The sequence below is a fragment of the Schistocerca piceifrons genome, chromosome 8, assembly GCF_021461385.2.
Source record: "Schistocerca piceifrons isolate TAMUIC-IGC-003096 chromosome 8, iqSchPice1.1, whole genome shotgun sequence".
Classification (NCBI taxonomy): domain Eukaryota; kingdom Metazoa; phylum Arthropoda; class Insecta; order Orthoptera; family Acrididae; genus Schistocerca; species Schistocerca piceifrons.
The window spans coordinates 133,360,920-133,381,533 of record NC_060145.1 but is presented as its reverse complement, the minus strand read 5'-3'; the positions used below and the strand labels follow the sequence as shown (position 1 = coordinate 133,381,533).

The following is a 20,614-nucleotide window of genomic DNA, read 5'->3' as shown; positions in this document are numbered from 1 at the left end:
CTATGTAAATAATCTGTTAAGAACAAAAATGTTCCAGGGAAATTCTACAAATGATCTCTGTTCCAGAATAATAAAGGTAACACTTGCACACTAAGTTCATCCCAAAAATGTTCACCAGGAATATAGCCTGCAATTATGACTTTCCAATAAACCAACCCTACATTTTTTTAATCATGATGTATAAGTAACAAACTTTGTGAACAGGAGCAAAGATCCAATTCTAAACTGTCATCACACTGGTGGAACTTGCTACTTTGTTAAAAGTTTTTATCAGAACCTACTTTCATTTTACCATTGGCGAGAACTAATAATACAAGTCCAAAATAAGAAAAACAAAAACATGCCCCAACACAATTTCACTTATTTATTTTACACGTCCAGGAATTAGATAATACAAAATAGTAAAAATGATAAAATTCTCACAGCCACTGATGTTCTTCCATTAGATGAACTGTAAGCTCCAGAAATTCACTGCTTTAATGGCCTTATCACTTGCTGCATATAGATCTTCTGTGGTGTAAGGATTGGGCAGGTTTCCACAGACCAGGAGATTATGTGGATCCTGCAGGTCACCACATTCACAGCACTGATCTTCAGTCATGAAGCCCCACTTCCTGAGGTTTGTCCTGCATCATGACACTCCTGTCTTCAACCGGTTTAGTATGTTCTGTGTCACTATGGCCGATGAAACCCCACAGCAGGTTCCTCTTTGATGTTCTCCCAACCATTCTGGTTTATGAATTTTGTCATGCCACTGTCCAGCAAGTTCCAAATGCTGATGAAATTTCTGATGATGTGCACATGAAGCTCCTCCTCGACCCCAACATATCCAAATGGACATTTATTTATTTGTTCGTGTTCCGTGGATCCAGTATACAAAAGAATTGCAGTGTCTGGGATCCATTTTCTGATTTTGTTTTCATTTCTGTGACTTCCGCTTATGTCAGGTGGCACTATTGCCATAATCTGGTAAATTCTGGTGATGAGTTGGTCTAAGCAGACAGTCACAATGTGTCCAGTTTCATTCAACACCGAAACCATCTGCTTGAAATTTCGTCAGACTGGTGCTGCAGAGCATAGTGCCAGGGCAGATGCATGGAGCATATTTGGCTGTGAGCCCCATGTGGTGCCAGAAAGTTTACAGATGATAATGTTCCAGGCAGATACTTTTAGCTTTTTTCTGGATAATGATGTCTGAATGTGAGACTACAATCCAACTCTACTCCCAGGTATTTTGGAGTTTTGTAGTAGTTCTTGCTCTCTCCAGATAAATATCTGATTTCCTCCCAGTTTCTCAGGTCAAAGACACAGACCTGCATCTTCCCAGGATTTGGCTTTAGGTTGTCATAGGTACCACAATATATACAATAAATACCATTTGTTGGGTATTTTTGAACTCCACAACATATTCATCTAACTGCCATGTTATGTAATTTGACTTATTGCTCCACAAAACCTTCTTAAACTTTTAATATACCTGACAATAGGCTAAATTCAACATATGAATTATCAGATACCATGCTTGTTTCAAAATGCCTAATTCCATTCAGTGGTGAAATCTGTGATATGCTTTTTTCTAACTAGTCATGCAATACATGTAAATCATAGCAGTTACAACATTATCTTACTGTCAAGAGCGGTCTCCTCTTTACGGTTTTTTACATCATATGCAAACAAACATTTTTAATACCAAATGGTTGTCACCCTTATTCTTTCATTTTTTTAATGAAATTAACTGCAACAGACATGAACAGGTTATAGCTAAATTAATTAACACAGTTCATTTTTTATATTTTTTGTTTGACACAAGCTGTAATGTATATAATTATTCAAAATATTCAAAGTTTGTCTGAACAGATAAAAGTTCATTATTATTATTATTATTATTATTATTATTATTATTATTATTATTAATCATCATCATCATCATCATCATCATCATCATCATCATCATTTCCTGTTTATTTTTCCAACTGAAAAATAATATGTAGATTCCCTGTTAATAATAATAAAATTATTTATTTATTTACAGCATGGTTTTTGACACACTGAAAAAAAGGAGTTTAGAGTTTAATATTTACAATACAAAATCTCAGTAACAAACATCTAGAGCATTTATGTAATCTATCGACATTGGAGTTGCAAACAGGAAATCTCCTGGTCTATGATCATATGATCGTGTGGGGCATTCTTCTGTGATGTGTCTGATGGACTTTGATTCTCTACAGTCACAAAATGGGGCTGGTTGCCTATCCCATTAGTGTAAAAAACATGCAACTTCCACATTTGATTATCATTCATTTTAGTACTGACCATGTTTTGCATGGGAAGTCAAATACCAGTGGTGTTTGGGTCACACATGGCACATTATTTTGTTTTCCAGTCCATTCAGTAGTGTAGATCTCATCTTCCTTTATAAACCTTGCTGTTATTGTTGGTAGCTGTCTAGTGCAGAGAGAGTCATGGTTTGCATCATTGACATCTTAATGGACTGGTATACATGAGCTTTTTGTAGTCATTCATATGACATAGTTGCAGGGAGGGAATGTGGCTCAGTACTGGCATCCATTCTGCAGGCATTGATTTGATAATTGCCAGCAATCATTCTCATGGGATTATGTAGATGGGCCTCTACCTCTTGTGCACATGGGCTGTTTAGCCAAACTGGGACACAATATTCAGTGGTTGAGAAGACAAGACCCACAACTGAAGAACGTAGGATGAATGCTCATGCTCCCCAGGTTGTACCACATAGCTTTTGAATGACAATTTTTCTTGATTTCAATTTTTTTAGCTGTTTTTGTTAGATGCACTCTGAAAGATAGAGTTTTATCAAGGGTTACTCCCCCCCAGGTGCTTTGATGTTTTATTATGAGTGAGGGTGTGTTTTCAAACTGTATGTCGAGTTTTCTTTTGGCATGTCTATTTTTTAGGTGGAAATAGGAACCCTCTGTTTTGGTGATGTTTGGCTGGAGTCTCTGTTTGCTAAAGAAGTTTCCCCACAGCAACTACATTTTCCATTAGGATTTCTTCTGATTGTTCAATTGAGTTACACCTTGTCGTAAGTAACCAATCATCGATATAGTCAAACTTCCTTTATTTTGTTTTTGGCATGTCTGCAGGGTACCAGCTGAAAAAGTGGAGCAATGATTGAACCTTGTGGCAGACCAGTTTTTAATTTTCTTGGGGAGCTGACATTGGATCCCATAACTACTTGGAACAGTTGGTCATTAAGCATAGTGTCGATTGGTTTGCATGGAATTACATGAAGAAGCTTGTATATTTTGCCTTCTCTCCACATTTTATTATACACTGCTGATAATGAATGCAGCTGTGGTTTTAAGTTTTCTTTGAAGTCCTGCCTAAAATTAGGTAGTGAGTGGCAGAACTTAATCGGTGCAGCTTTGTTTTGGCTAGTAGCCTGCTTGTTCAATTGAGATTGCTTCAAGTAATGTTGTACTTATTTTATTATGGATCAGCCATTCTAGTAATGGGGTGGGTCACAGATAGCACAGGTAAAGGCCTGTAGCTATTGAGGCTACCAGCTGGCTTGCAGGATTTTAATGTAGCGGTTATCTTAGAAATCTTGTGGTATTTTTCTGGTTAGCATAATATCTGAAGAAATAAGCCATCCATACTTTTCTGTATTTGCCACAGTTTATTATAAATTCAAGGTGGATACTGTCAAACCTTGGAGCTTTTCCTGGCTCAAAATATTTTAGCACTCTTGAGACTGCATCACAAGTGAAAAGGTGGGATTGTTCGATTTCTGTGTCTATGGCTTTCAGAGTTCTGAGTTCTCGTTTCATTTTAATGTAGCGGTTATCTTAGAGATCTTCTGGTGATCTTAGAGATCTTCTGGTGTTCTGGATGTTGCCACTAGATGAGAAGCAATGTCATTGGGAGTGATTGTTGTCTTATTCCTTTGTGTGGGAGTCGTGATTCCTAGTTTCCTGACTAACCTCCATGCTTGTCTACATAATGTCAGAAAATTCGGCTTTCTACTGTTTTCGCCCACTTTTGGCATCTCGCTGCATCTACCCTGTGTAGTAGTTCATCTTCTATTTCTGGATCACTTTCGAGAAGTTTTGGTACAATTCCTCACAGTTTTAGGACCAGCTAGGGATTTATTGTTATCAGTAATCTCTTGGTATAAACTTTTCGGCAGTCCTCATTGTGGTGCCGACAAATCTTTATAGTTGCTGGTGGTAGGGGATGTCAAATCTAAGTGTTTGTCTAGTTCAGTAAGGAAGGTGACTATCCTTACATTCCACCTTGCGAAATGGATAGACGTGATTACAGGAATTTGCATTACTCCTCCTATCATTATTGGTCAGTCAATGCTGGCTATATGGGAAATTGAGGACTTTTCATGAGAGTGCTAGGGTTTGGTCATTATTGTCTGCTGAAATGAAACATAGGTCAGGGTTGTACTTCTGTCTCCCTGCTACTGACTTTAAAATAGGGCAGACTTTAGCATCAAACGCAAGTGCAGGTGTTCATCTTCCATCCTTGTGTTCCCATTACCATTGCCGTCTCTGTATTTCCATTGCTCGTGGTGGCTAATATATTATGCCAGGGCAAGGCCATGTGCAGATAACTTGGACTGGTAAGGTTGTGGCTGGTTATATGCATTGGGGTGGGGGGTATAAGGGGGGGTAATATATATATATAACATTCCACGTGGGAAAAATTATATATAAAAACAAAGATGAGGTGACTTACCGAATGAAAGCGCTGGCAGGTCGATAGACACACAAACAAACACACAAAATTCAAGCTTTCGCAACAAACTGTTGCCTCATCAGGAAAGAGAGGGAAAGACGAAAGGATGTGGGTTTTAAGGGAGAGGGTAAGGAATCATTCCAATCCCGGGAGTGGAAAGACTTACCTTAGGAGGAAAAAAGGACAGGTATACACTCGCACACACACCCATATCCAACTGCACATACACAGACACAAGCAGACATTTGTAAAGGCAAAGAGTTTGGGCAGAGATGTCAGTCGAGGCAGAAGTACAGAGGCAAAGATGTTGTTGAACGACAGGGGAGGTATGAGCGGCGGCAACTTGAAATTAGCAGAGGTTGAGGCCTGGCGGATAACGAGAAGAGAGGATATACTGAAGGGCAAGTTCCCATCTCCGGAGTTCTGACAGGTTGGTGTTAGTGGGAAGTATCCAGATAACCCAGACGGTGTAACACTGTGCCAAGATGTGCTGGCCGTGCACCAAGGCATGTTTAGCCACATTACCAACAAACACTGTCTGCCTGTGTCCATTCATGCGAATGGACAGTTTGTTGCTGGTCATTCCCACATAGAAAACTTCACAGTGTAGGCAGGTCAGTTGGTAAATCAGGTGGGTGCTTTCACATGTGGCTCTGCCTTTGATCGTGTACACCTTCCGGCTTACAGGACTGGAGTAGGTGATGGTGGGAGGGTGCATGGGACAGGTTTTACACCGGGGGCGGTTACAAGGGTCATGAAATCCTCCCCACTCCACCAAGAGTGTCTTTCCGTTGTCCACCTAACCTTCGTAACCTCTTAGTTCATCCCTATGAAATCCCCAAACCACCTTCCCTACCCTCTGGCTCCTACCCTTGTAACCGCTTTTCTTACAAGTATTACTAAGTATGACCAAAGATGCAAGTGCTGTGAGTGAAACACACAAAATTGTCACTAATGAGCCATTGGATTTGCCTCTATCTCACTACCTCTCTTACAACAGAATATTCTCACATGATGCACTGAATTATTGAGGTACTTCATTTTGATGTTCACAAGCAATTGCTTTGAACTCAATTATGTGGAAAACGCTATTAAATAACAATCTGGTGCCTCAAACTTTAAGTTTTATCGATATTTACCTGTACAACATTGTCTTCAGGCATAAATGAACGGAACATAGCTTCAAAGTAACTGCAGCGAGCAGCAAGCACAGCTTTGTGAACAGGTATGGGTAATCCATCTAACATGAGAATGATGTCGCAGAACTCTCTGCCACCTGTTTTCAGAAACATTTCCATATCCTGTTCTAGTGTAGTACCTGTGTGGAAAATTATCAAAAAGAAAGCACACATACTCTTAGTCCTTGACACAAAAAATAAAATAGAAATTAAACACGTTCCGCAGTGCAATGAAATATTTTAAATTACATGACAACTGTGAAGACATTTTTAACCAAAAGAAGCAGCTTTTCTGAGTTAAGTACATCACACAATAAAGATTACAACGTAAGAGAACCTTGACATTTTCATCAGCATGAATTACTTTTAATAGTGTCTCAAACAATGGAATCTCCACGCTGGAATATCAACAATATTAGTAAAAATAGATTACTACACACCGTAAAGATGACTCATTGACCTGCAGACAGAAACAATGAAAAGGTAGATTACTACACACCATAAAGATGACCCATTGACCTGCAGACGGAAACAATGAAAAGGCATTATAGCTTTTGGCCAAATCCTTCATCAGCAAAGACACACACACACACACACACACACACACACACACACACACACACACACAAAGGAAGCACCCATGACCACTACCACTACCTAACTGAATGCAACAGCCACTTGAAAGGTAATGTGGAGTGGGGCAGGGAAGGAGGAGGGACAGCAGGGTGCAGGATGGGGTATAGAAAAGCAGTGTCTGGTGGCATGTAGCTGGACTAGAGACTGCCAGGCGCAGTATTGGGAGACGGAGTGTGGGGAAGAAACACATTCTATACTGCTGAAATTATCCCAGCTTCAACCTACAGCAACCTACCATACACACACCCTCCACCAGAAAGATTCCACCCCATCGTCCTATCACCTCCTCCCTTTCCACATTCCCTCACTCTCTGTGTATCGCCCACTGCCAATGTATCCGCCTGTCCTTTCCCCATTTTCTGCTCCCCTCCTTTTCCCCTACATCCCACTTCTCAACCATGTGCCTGACAGTCTCTAGTTCCTGTGCGCCCACCACACAGTGCATTTCTTTCCACCCACCCATAACCTGCTATCCCTGCCCTTTCCTGAGCCAATCCATACTTCTATTCATGTGACAGCTGCATTCCGTAGCGGTCATATGTTTGTGAGGTGTGCTTGGTTTGCGTGCATGTGTGTGTGTGTGTGTGTGTGTGTGTGTGTGAGAGAAAGAGAGAGAGAGAGAGAGAGAGAGAGAGAGAGAGAGAGAGAGAACGCGCATTCTTTGCTGAAGAATGCCTTGGTCAAAAGCTATAATGTGTAACAGTCTTTTTGTTGTGCTTGTCTGCAACTTAATGGGTCATCTTTATGGTGAGTAGCAATTTATTATTATTTTTTTAACAGTATCTAATTGTTTGTCTTCACTGATATACTAACATTATATACAAAAACCAATGATTACAAAAATACAAAATATGTGGTAAAAATTTATTTTTAAAGTAAACTCATCAAACCACATTTCTCAAAAAACAATGATAAATACTGACCTGAATTATCAAAAGGCTGGTCAAGCTGTGGTCTCGATTGTGGCATTTGTCTTCGGCGTATGATTTCAACCATGAGAGATTTGTCTAAATTCTCAAATTCTTTGCTCATCACAATCTGATTGTAGTTGCTCTCCTTCACTACAAATTTGAGGCAGAATTCTTTTATGAAGTATAGCTTCAGAGCAGATGCATTATGAAGAGCTTCAAGAACATTCCGATGATTGATAGTCGCTTCCAGGTACTGCACACAGAGCTGCTCAAGTCTACGCATATGAAACTACGAAAAATTAAAAAAAAATTATTAAGGCACTAATATTGTAGATAAGGAGAAAACTGAAAATAACAACTACTTAAAAAAAAAAAAAATAGAGCAACACGTATTATGATCCATGGGAAAAGTGAAAATAAAGTACAAACTAAATAAATAAAGAGGTGGTCATATGAAAAGTAAACAAAAAAATTGATGTTACAGCATTCTGAATATCAGAAATCTTGAATGAACAGAAATTAAGAAAGAAAAATAATCATCCTAGACATCATAAACTTTTGTCGCATGGTTTTAATCAATAAAATATGTTTTTTGAAGCATAGCTTCCTAGAAATATAGCAGACCACACGAAATTTACCTCAACTGATTGTGGAATAAGGGGAGAATACTAGAACATTCCAGTATATGCAATGAAAATGTACAGAAAGAATTTCAACTTCTCATTGCAGGGAAATTTTGAACCCCTCTCCAAAAATGAAGAGCAAGTCGAAACTTCAGATTCAATCTGACTCTAAACACAATGTCAGAAAGAAGTAATATTAGGCTTTACCATCTTGATTATGAGATTTTTAGTAATAGAGCACAAAGGTGAGGTAGGGCAAGGAAACTGATCATGTACTTTCAAAGGAACCATAATAGCAACCGCCTTATGGGATTTCTGGAACCTATGTAAAAACCTAAATTATGGCCATATGGGGATCTGAACTGTCACGCTTCCAAACACAATGAAGTACCTTATCACCTGATGCAATTACAATGTCTTAGAAAAATGAACTGTGCACATTTACAAATATACTAGGGCTTTAATTGAACAGGTTTACTGTGTAATACCGGGGATAGTAACACACTGGATGTTGTCTAATGAATTAAAATTGTCACCGCCTTCAACATATCTTAATCAAATAACTAATTATTTAAAGCTGATAAACAATAAAACAGAATGTCACCAGATGAAGACGTAAAGGAAAGAGACTGCTCAGGATGAGTATAAGAAAGATTAAGATGCCTTACTTGATTGTCGTTAAAAGTAACTGTGCTATATTTGATACAAAATCGGCATTATGACATTTAAAAAAATTCCAAAACATTCTTGATTAAAATTAATCCTACTGACATTATTATTATTATTATTTATTATTATTATTATTATTATTACTATTACTCGTAAAAGAGAAGGAACAAAAAATACAAGCAAGCAGCAAAGCGGAATAACTGTTTCAGATCAGAGAACAGAAAAATCTGGCCATTAAGATAGCTTCTGGAATGGTTTTACTTCCTTAGCAATTCTCTTTTGAATGAACTTCTATTTAACAAAAATAAATACATTTCTATTTTTTGAAAATACCTTCATTGCTTAATGCTTTATAAGGAACAGTTTCCTGTATCTCGAACAGTCCACAGGTGTACAGCCGGTCCACAGTGTCCTACGGAGCCCGTTGGACGCTATGGACCGGCAGTACACCTGTGGACTGTTCGAGCATGAAATACGCCAGGAGAAACTGAAGAATCATAGTTTCCTATTTCATAATTTTATCATTTTCTTTCCACATTTCATCATTTAGTGATAGCATCCCCTAAATAATATTTGTACTGTGGAAATTATTGCACCCTAAAGTAAAAATAAAGATAAGATAATGTCCAATGACACTCATATGATCTGAAGGTTTGATTACAAGGACACCCGTAATTTTTGAAAAATATCCAATACTAAGTTTCAACCTACCTGTTCAGGTACCAGTATACAGACCACCTGCAATTAGAAGTCTGTTTTAAAGAATGGCCTCCTTACCTAATCACAATTTTACACTTTTTCATGCAGGAAAACATCTGGTAGTATAATTCAACATGTAATCTGCAAGTATCACATAGACTATTCTTAAATGAAACACTGATATCTTACAAGGAAATGTCTACTGATTCACACGTGTATCTAACTTGTGACAAGGACTTTACAAGTTGAGATGAAAATGGAGAACACTGTAATACAAATGCTCCTTCCCTTTCCATTTCGTTACTGTTGTATAAAATATGTTCTCATCTGAAAGCTCATAAATATTTCATGATATGTATTACTCTAAAGACTCAGGAAACTGTTTTACATGCCTGAAGAGCAAAATGGGGCAATACACAACAAAGTAGATCATCTTTGTTGCGTATTACACTCCACATTACATTAGACATACATGTTTAATTATAATAAAGAGAGAGTCAAAAAGAAAGAACAGATTTAAATTGTTAATTATAGAAAAACTGTGAAAGACAGAAATACATTGTGGATGTCACTGAGTAGAAGAAGGTTCAGAGTTTTATGTTTGCACAGACACTACACCATGCACTCGACATGAGCACCATGGATTGCTCAAGCAACATCAAAACAGACATCCACTTCATTCCACACATGACTAAGCCGGTCCTTTTTGAATCAACAGATTCAAAAATTTGATTTCTCGAAATCATAAAGATCTCAAAATTAAGCATGGACTTCAATGCAAGATGTTATAATAGTCTCACAATGAAACTTTTGTCTCGAAACCTGGCAGAAAATCCAAAGAACTTCTGGTCATATGTGAAGTATGTTAGCAGCAAGACACAATCAATGCCTTCTCTGTGCAGTAGCAATAGAGATACTATCAAAGACAGTGCTGCCAAAGCAGAGTTACTAAACACAGCCTTCCACAATTCCTTAACCAAAGAAGACAAAGTAATGCAAATCAAAAGCAGCTGCCATCATGAGTCACATAGAAGTAAATATCCTCGGAGTAGTGAAGCAACTTAAATCACTTAACAAAAGCAACTCTTCTGTTCCAGATTGTATACCAATTAGGCTCCTTTCAGAGTATGTTGATACAATAGCTCCATACTCAACACTCTTATTCAACCATTTGCTCAACGAAAGATCTGAATCCAAAGAATGGAAAGTTGAACAGGTCACACCAATATTCAAGAAAGGTGGTAGGAGTAATCCACTAAATTACAGGCGCATATTGTTAACGTCAATAAACAGGGGATTTTGGAACATATGTTGTGTTCGAACATTATGAATTACCTCGAAGAAAATAGTCTATTGGCACATAGCCAACATGGATTTAGAAAACATCGATCTTGTGAAACACAACTAGCTCTTTACTTGCATGAAGTGTTGAGTGCTATTAACAAGGGATTTCAAATTGATTCCATATTTCTGGATTTCCGGAAGGCTTTCAACACTGCAACACACAAGCAGCTTGTAGTGAAAATGCATGCTTATGGAATATCATCTCAGTTATGTGACTGGATTTGTGATTTCCTGTCAGAGGGGCCATAGTTTGTTGTAACTGATGGAAAGCCATTGCATAAAACAGAAGTGATTTCTGACATTCCCCAAGGTAGTGTTATAGGCACTTTTCTGTTCCTTATCAATATAAATGGTTTGGGAGACAATCTGAGTAGCCACCTTTGATTGTTTGCAGATGACGCTGTCATTTATCGACTAATAAAGTCATCAGAAGATCAAAAAAAAATTGCAAAATGATTTAGAAAAGATATCTGTATGGTGTGAAAATTGGCGATTGACCCTAAATAACAAAAAGGAATCCGTTAAATTTCGGTTACACCATAAAACAGCCAAATCTAAAGGCCGTAAATTCAACTAAATACCTAGGAATTGCAATTACCAATAACTTAAATTGGAAGGAAAACACAGAAAATGTTGTGGTGTAGGCTACTGGCATTTTACTGCATTTTATTGGCAGGACACTTAGAAAATTTAACAGATCTACTAAAGAGACTGTCTACACTATGCTCATCTGTCCTCTTTTAGAATACACAATGTGGATCTTTACCACATAGGACTGACAAGAGTACATCAAAAATGCTTAAAGAAGGGTGGCACATTTTATATTATCACAAAATAAGGGAGAGAGTGTCAATGAAATGATACAGGATCTGGGGTGGACATAATTAAAACAAAGGTGTTTTTCATTGCAGCATAATAATCTCACAAAATTTCAATCACCAACTTTCTCCTTCAAATGTGAAAATATTTTGTTAATGCCAACATACATATGGAGAAACGATCACCGTGATAAAATAAGGGAAATCAGAGCTCACACAGAAAGATGCACGTGTTCATTTTTTCCGTGCTGTATGAGATTGGAATAATAGAGAATTGTGAAGTTTGTTTGATGATCCTCTGTCAGGCACTTAAATGTGATTTTCAGAGTACCCATGTAGGTGCAGATGTGGATGTGGATGCTCCCACAGGTGGGACAAAGATTGTCTTTTATGCACTCCCCATAGAAAATAGTCGAAGTGTTAAGTGTGTTGACCTGGCAGGCCAAAAGCAATAAACAAGATCTTGTTGCCAATGTATTCAATCCAACATTGTGGGATGGTTTTGTTAAGATAACACCACACCTCAAGTGAAAGTGAGGCAGGGCGCTGTCGTGGATAAAAGTGAAATCATTGTCTAACTATGACATTCCTATCAAAGTTTCCTCCACAAAAAAAGATAGGTCCATAAATTCTCTAAACACAAATGGCACAAAACATGTTTAGTTTGGTGAATCTCTTTCATGTTTAAAGATGGCACCATGATTCTGTGACCCCCAAATCATGATGGCTTTCCATCAGTTTGGTGATTTATATTGACCGATACATGAAATGTTGATCCATGCAAAAAGATGAGCTGTTCAGAAAAAATTTCCTTTGTCATATCCTGGAGAACTGGAATGCAAAACTCATACCTTCTGTTATGGTTATTGAGACGCAATTGCTGAAGTAAGTGCAAATTGTAAGGCTTCATATACAGGCATCATACCACACTGTTGTTTGAGGAAGCTGAAGTTCCTAGAACCCAGTGAACGCACCCCAGATACGCTCGACATTTTCATGAGATATGCATGGCCAACCAGCACTCTTCCCTTTGTATATGGAACCAACTTCCAAGAATTTTTTATGCCAGTCATATATCTGTTTATGCAGAGGCAGCTTCTTGCTGAATCGACAGCAGAATGCACACTGCACTCAAACAATGGATTGATTTCACACAAATTCCAACTTAAAATGATTTCTCATGGTGTAGTCTCTGTGTTGCTACAAACAAACAACAGTACATCTGTGTCAGAACTTTCAATCTTCCTCTATCCAGTGACATGTGCACTGTGTATCAATCTCATAGTAGATCTGTGATAAACACCTAAAATCTATTCTTTCTTTTTCAATCACCCTGTACATGCATTTACACAGGTATCTAACAATAAATATATGAGAAATGGGTAATTATACACAGAGTTTGCAGATTATTTTTCTGCTAGTTATAACTTCTTGTGAGCCAATGAATACTTCAAACAGTTACTGCACATTTGCCCCATTTATGTAATACACTTCTGCAACTGAAGTATAATTTTCCAGGATTCTGTGCATACTGCGCATCATGGTGTAAAGCAAATAGCCTTTTGCCTTCTGTCTGAGAGTGCAGATGGTAAGAATAAAGAGGTGTACTCTTGGTGCCACGAAAATACACTTTTTTGTATTTATATTAGGTATCCATTTTCCACATACTGCAAAAAATAAGGTCAATGAATCTGGATGATGATGGCGTGCTACAAAACCTGGAGTGAAGGGGATATTTCACCTTATTACATTTTGGTTTAGTTCTGTTTTGATTGGTGGCTTCCTATGTTTCCTCATCTATCCTTATAATAAAACAGTGAAACTGTGGTGTCCATCTATTTGAACATACTAATCTCCAAAACTGCTAAACAAACTTCCATGTGGTTTTCACAAGTAACTTGAGCATAGCTTGGGACAACATACAGTAGTCATTTCATTGCATCAAAATTGGAATATGGGGAAAAAGGATATCATAATTTAAAGTTTTATCTAAAACAATCTGCTCAGCTTAGTATTTTGGAAGTTTAATCATCACAGTGTAGTACACACACACACACACACACACACACACACACACACACACACACACAAACAAACAAACAAACAAACAAGGGGGGGGGGAGGGGGAAGAAAGCTAGTTTTTAGCTCACCAACAGATGTCCATTTCGAAGTTTCCATCAGTGTAAGAATTAAGTTCTGCAATCTTATCTTTATGAATACAAGCTAACAGAGAATTTCCCTGATTAGGATATATGGATTTATTGATTGCACTTTGTTCTATTTATATTCTCTGCTAGGAAAAATGAATTTACTGAGTTTGCGTTAAATCTCACATTACTGAGTTTGCTTTATGATTCTGGTGCCTACACATTATATTTTGATTTTGGTTTGTTTACAAATAAAAATGCCTAGAAAAGTTTTAATATTTCTGAATAGACCAGAATGGCTAAAAGACTGAGGACTACACTGTCTCAACACTCCAATGAAGACTTGTTGCTGCTTGAGAACATCGGGCTTTAACTCACTCTTTAGTAACTCCTCCTGAAAGTGAGGAGTGACTTAATTCCGATCAAGAGCATCATGCATTATCTCACTCCTCAGAATCCTTCACTCACAGAGGCTTCCAGTTACTTCTCTCCAATGTAATATCGTGTAAGTGTAAATTTGGATGGGAAGTGGCACAGACGAGCAGGTTTTTATACTCCAAATCCCCTTTATTCCTAACAATTTATCATTTCACTTCAAACGTGTACAAGTCCCAGCAAGCTTACGTTATACCACGACCATAAAAAAGCACAAAGCTAGACGCTGCATGTTGCGAGTGTGGATCTAAAGTGTCAGTTGCTTTTTGTATGGCCAGATCTACACAGCTCAGATTACTATCATGCTCTTCAAACCACTGTAACACAATTCTGGTGGTGTGGCAGAAACAGTTATCCTGCTGGAAGAAGATGCCATTGCCACCAAGGAAGACATTACTTATGAAGAGATGCCAGTGTTTTGCAATGATGTTCATGTATTCGGCAGCTGTCATGGTGCCTTTGATTACCACCAAAGATCCCATGGAAGCCCAGGTGCCAATGGCAACTGTATTCTTAACTGACAACGTCAGTGGGTAAACAAGGGACATGTAGGGGTTGCCTGTTGCAGAGACCCATGTTCACTAAACACTTATGCCTGTACGAACACTGTCCACTGTCATCATATCTGCCACAGATACCGGCCTATCCTGCTTTACAGAGAGGGCAAGCCTCCAACCTCAGTGTTCTGCAATGAGATCTGGAAGTCCAACACTGTCAACTGCAAGCGGTTTCATCTCCTTTCACAGAACAACCAACCAGTTTTGCCATTCCCAAGTAGCTCATTTCTGAGTATTTATGCTGTAGCAATCTGTGCTTTGCAAAAGTTGCTTATTTCAATGGAGTGCTTCATTTGCAGCCCTTATTGTCACTAGAATGATTTTATATTCATCTCTGCTCTGCCTATATATTTTCCGCATCATGTATGCGACTGCAATGCCACCAGGTGCCATTAAATCTCATGATGGACACTGATCATAATACTTTGGCTCATCAGTGTATATAAACATATGTAAAGTAATTACAAATAATGCCCATAATTATCATGATGAGTATAGTGCTAATTTACTTATAATTTGTTACTAGTGCATTCCACAGAAATAGCCTGCAGTGACTGGTTCTGTCTGTTAATGCGTAACTTGACATGTTCCACATCCCTGAAGTTTCTCCTTAATGTGTTAATTAATTAATTAATTATATGGGACATTCCATTTGACATATGGAAGGCAACAAGTGGAGCTGGACCTGAAATCAGTGTAGATGGAGCAACAAGTAAGTGACTGGAGTAAGCCCACAGTTTTCCACAATGATGGCTACTATGAAGATGTGTAATTGTGAAAAAGTTAGTTACAGCATATCATTATTCATCATCAGTCAGCTGAAAACATAAGACAGTCTCATTGCAGAATGCATGTCAAATGTCCAAACAAAATCCTATAATAATTTATATCACATATTTGCTGGAAACACACCTGGTTTCATATTGCACTTAATGTAGGAATGATCTGATGGTTTTACTGGAATATTCTGTTGGTAACAGGCAGAAGACAGATTCCACTGCCACTCCACCTCCACTTACAGTACTGACTTGTCCATGTGCAATGCATTCTCAACAGATTATGTCAAGCAAGCTCATGAACGTCTGGCACCAATCATCTCTACTATGATTTTACACCATGATCCAGCAATATGCTCATAATTACTATGCTCTTGCACAAGAATAAGTGTGAAACCAAAATCAAAGCATTCAGCAAAATGACAAAATCCACACACCTTCATCAAGAGAAACAACAGTTTGAACAACCTGCAGAAGATGCAGCTGTTTCTTAGCTTATGTGATATGGAGTCACAAAATACATAATTTAGCCCAGGCCTGCCCAAACAGCACTCTGAGAGTGCTCAAACCGCACTCCTCCCTACTGCTCTGACCTCAGTGGAGAGTAGGGCTGAGGTGAAATAGGAAAAGGCTGCAGCTGGATGCTGCTACAGTGAAACAGTCAGCTTGTCACAGTTTGCTAACAATACTAATTCCGATAAATTAGATTTACATTCTGCATGAGGAACACAATGGCATTTACACATTTGTCCAAAATAAAGAAAAAGTGGAGAAGCCATATCATTCTGTGCTGAATGGGAATTGCTTCTCTTTTCATAAACAGAGAACCACGGATGTTGCCGTTGGTGGGGAGGCTTGCCTGCCTCAGTGATACAGATAGCCGTACCGTAGGTGCAACCACAACGGAGTGGTATCTGTTGAGAGGCCAGACAAACGTGTGGTTCCTGAAGAGGGGCAGCAGCCTTTTCAGTAGTTGCAGGGGCAACAGTTTGGATGATTGACTCATCTGGCCTTGTAGCACTAACCAAAACGGCCTTGCTGTGCTGGTACTGTGAACGGCTGAAAGCAATGGGAAGCTACAGCCGTAATTTTTCCTGAGGGCATGCAGCTTTACTGTATGGTTAAATGATGATGGCGTCCTCTTGGGTAAAATATTTCGGAGGTAAAATAGTCCCCCATTCATCTCTCTGGGCGGGGACAACTCAGGAGGACGTCGTATCAGGAGAAAGAAAACTGGCGTTCTACGGATTAAAGCAAGGAATGCCAGATCCCTTAATAGGGCAGGTAGGTTAAAAAATTTAAAAAGGGAAATGTATACATTAAAGTTAGATATAGAGGGAATTAGTGAAGTTTGGTGGCAGGAGGAACAAAACTTCTGGTCAGGGGAATACAGGGTTATCAATACAAAATCAAATAGAGGTAATGCAGGAGTAGGTCGAATAATGAATAAAAAAAATAGGAGTGCTGGTAAGCTACTACAAACAGCATAGTGAACACATTATAGTGACCAAGATAGACACGGAGCCCACACCTACCACAGTAGTACAAGTTTATTTGCCAACTAGCTCCACAGATGACGAAGAGATTGATGAAATGTATGATGAGATAAAAGAAATTACTGAAAATTATTCACATAGTGAAGGGAGACAAAAATTTAATACTCATGGGTGACTGGAATTCGATAGTAGGAAAAGGAAGAGAAGGAAATGTAGTAGATGAATATGGAATTGGGGTAAGAAATGAAAGAGGCAGCCGTCTGGTAGAACTTTGCACAGAGCATAACTTAATCATAGCTAACACTTGGTTCAAGAATCATAAAAGAAGGTTGTATACATGGAAGAATCCTGGAGGTACTAAAAGGTATCAGATAGATTATATAATGGTAAGACAGAGATTTAGGAACCAGGTTTTAAATTGTAAGACATTTCCAGGGGCAGATGTGGACTCTGACCACAATCTATTGATTATGAACTGTAGACTACAACTGAAAAATCTGTAAAAAAGTGGGAATTTAAGGAGCTGGATAAACTGACAGAACCAGAGGTTGTAGAGAGTTTCAGAGAGAGCATTAGGGAATGATTGACAGGAATGAGGGAAAGAGAGACAGTAGAAGAAGAATGGATAGCTTTGAGGGACGAAATTAGTGAAGGCAGCAGAGGATCGAATATGTAAAAAGATGAGGGCTGGCAGAAATCCTTGGATAACAGGAAAAATATTGAATTTAACTGATGAAAGGAGAAAATATAAAGATGCAGCAAATGGAGCAAACAAAAAGGAATACACACGTCTCAAAAATTAGATCAACAGGAAGTGCAAAATGGCGAAGCAAGGATGGCTAGAGGACAAATGTAAGGATGTAAAGGCTTATCTCACTGGGGGTAAGATAGATACTGCCTACAGGAAAATTAAAGAGACTTTTGGAGAAAAGAGAACCACTTGTATGAATATCAAGAGGTCACATGGATACCCAGTTCTAAGAAAAGAAGAGAAGAGAAAGCAAGAAGGTGGAAGGAGTATATAGAGACAAGGGCAATGTACTTGAAGACAATAGAACGAAAATGGAAGAGCACATAGATGAAGATGAAATGGGAGATATGATACTGCATGAAGAGTTTGACAGAGCACTGAAAGACCTAAGTCAAAACAAGGCCCCAAGAGTAGACAACATTCCATCAGCTACTGACACCCTTGGGAGAGCCTGCCCTGACAAAATTCTCCCGTCTGGTGAGCAAGATGTATGAGGCAGGCAAAATACCCTCATACTTCAAGAATAAATATAATAATTCCAATCCCAAAGAAAACAGGTGTTAACAGATGTGAAAATTACCGAACTATCAGTTTAATAAGTCACGGCTGCAAAATACTAAAGCAAATTCTTTACAGATGAATGGAAAAAACTGGTAGAAGCCGACACAGGGAAGATAAGTTTGGATTATGTAGAAATACTGGAACATGTAAGACAATATTGACGCTACAACTTATCTTAGAATCTAGATTAAGGAAAGGCAAACCTACGTTTCTAGCATTTGTAGATTTAGAGAAAGCTTTTGACAATGTTGACTGGAATACTCTCTTTCAAATTCTGAAGGTGGCAGGGGTAAAATACAGGGAGCAAAAGGCTATTTACAATTTGTACAGAAACCAGATGGCAGTCATAGGAGTCGAGGGGCATGAAAGGGAAGCAGTGGTTGGGAAGGGAGTGAGACAGGGTTGTAGCCTCTCCCCGATGTTATTCAATCTGTATATTGAGCAAGCAGTAAAGGAAACAAAAGAAAAATTTGGAGTAGGTATTAAAATCCATGGAGAAGAAATAAAAACTTTGAGGTTCGCCGATGACATTGTAATTCTGTGAGAGACAGCAAAGGACTTGGAAGAGCAGCTGAAGGGAATGGGACAGTGTCTTGAAAGGAGGATATAAGATGAACATCAACAAAAGCAAAATGAGGATAATGGAATGTAGTCGAATTAAGTCAGGTGATGCTGAGGGAATTAGGTTAGGAAATGAGACACTTAAAGTAGTAAAGGAGTTTTGCTATTTGGGGAGCAAAATAACTGATGATGGTCAATGTAGAGACTGGCAATGGCAAGGAAAGCGTTTCTAAAGAAGAGAAATTTGTTAACATCTAGTATAGATTTAAGTGTCAGGAAGTTGTTTCTGAAAGTATTTGTATGGATTGTAGCCATGTATGGAAGTGAAACATGGACGACAAATAGTTTGGACAAGAAGAGAATAGAAGCTTTTGAAATGTGGTGCTACAGAAGAATGCTGAAGATTAGATCGGTAGATCACATAACTAATGAGGAGGTATTGAGTAGAATTGGGGAGAAGAGGAGTTTGTGGCACAACTTGACAAGAAGGGACCAGTTGGTAGGACATGTTCTGAGGCATCAGGGGATCACAAATTTAGCATTGGAGGGCAGCGTGGAGGGTAAAAATCATAGAGGGAGACCAAGAGATGAATACATTACGCAGATTCAGAAGGATGTAGGTTGCAGTAAGTACTGGGAGATGAAGAAGCTTGTACAGGATAGAGTAGCATGGAGAGCTGCATCAAACTAGTCTCAGGACTGAAGACCACAACAACAACAACACATTTGTAACGAATTTCATTACCGAATCTATGTACTCTGATGGTGCAGTTAAAATACCTAACGCCTTGAAAAGGTGCCTACATGATGTCCTTGGGTGAACCCCACTAATTATTCTCACTGCTCTTTTTTGTGCAATCAATACTTGGTATCTAAGTGGTGAGTTAGCCCAGAAAACTATTCCATAAGACATTATTGAGTGGAAATATGCAAAGCGAGTTAGGAGGCTGTTCTGTTTATTACCAAGACTAGCGATAATACGAAGAATGAAAGAAGCTGAACTTAGTTGTTTGAGAAGCTTAGTAATATGCCTCTTCCAGATCAAGTTGTCATCAATGTGAACACCCAAAAATTTGGAGAAATCTACCCTGTTAACTGAGCCCTGTTCATATGCTACATCAATTGTCGGTATGACTCTATTCGGTGTACAGAACTGGATATAGTGAATTTTTTCAAAATTAAGGAGTGTCCATTTTCTGAGAATCACTTATTAATTCTTTGAAAGACATCCTTAACAATATCTTCAGCGGCTTTTTCTGGAATGGGATTTATCATAAGACTCATGTCATTTGCAAAAAGTACTAGTTCCATTGAATGTTAAGTGAGAGGTCATTCACATGAATAAGGAACAGCAAAGGACCCAAAATTGAACCCTGTGGGACTCCCTTTGTGATAACTCCCCATTCACTAGAATTTACCACCCTCCCAACATTATTTGTGCTATTCAGCACAACTTTTTGCTTTCTGTTCATTAAGTATGATTCAAACCAGTTGTATATATAGCCTTCAATTCCATAAAACCTGAGTTTTTCTAAGATTGTGACAAGATACACATAGTCAAATGCCTTGGAGAGATCACAAAAAAATACCAACTGGTGGTAATTTGTTATTTAGGGCTTGTACTGTTTGATGGGTAAATGTGTAGATAGCATTCTCAGTCGAGTAAACCTTCCGGAATCCGAACTGTGACATGCTGAGTAAATTATTTCCACTTAAATGTGAGACTA

The 20,614-nt window shown here is 38.5% G+C and overlaps 1 protein-coding gene across 2 annotated transcripts in view; it reads right to left on the bottom strand.

Moving 5' to 3' along the window:
• Nucleotides 1–20,614, bottom strand: part of LOC124711825 (leucine-zipper-like transcriptional regulator 1) — a 158,052-nt gene that overhangs the window by 29,465 nt on the left and 107,973 nt on the right. For both annotated transcript variants that reach the window (XM_047242053.1, XM_047242054.1), the window contains exons 12-13: nt 7,463–7,739; nt 5,865–6,043 (exon numbers count right to left, since the gene is read on the bottom strand). In XM_047242053.1, coding sequence (XP_047098009.1) covers nt 5,865–6,043; nt 7,463–7,739 — 456 coding nt within the window. The remainder of the gene's footprint in view (nt 1–5,864; nt 6,044–7,462; nt 7,740–20,614) is intronic.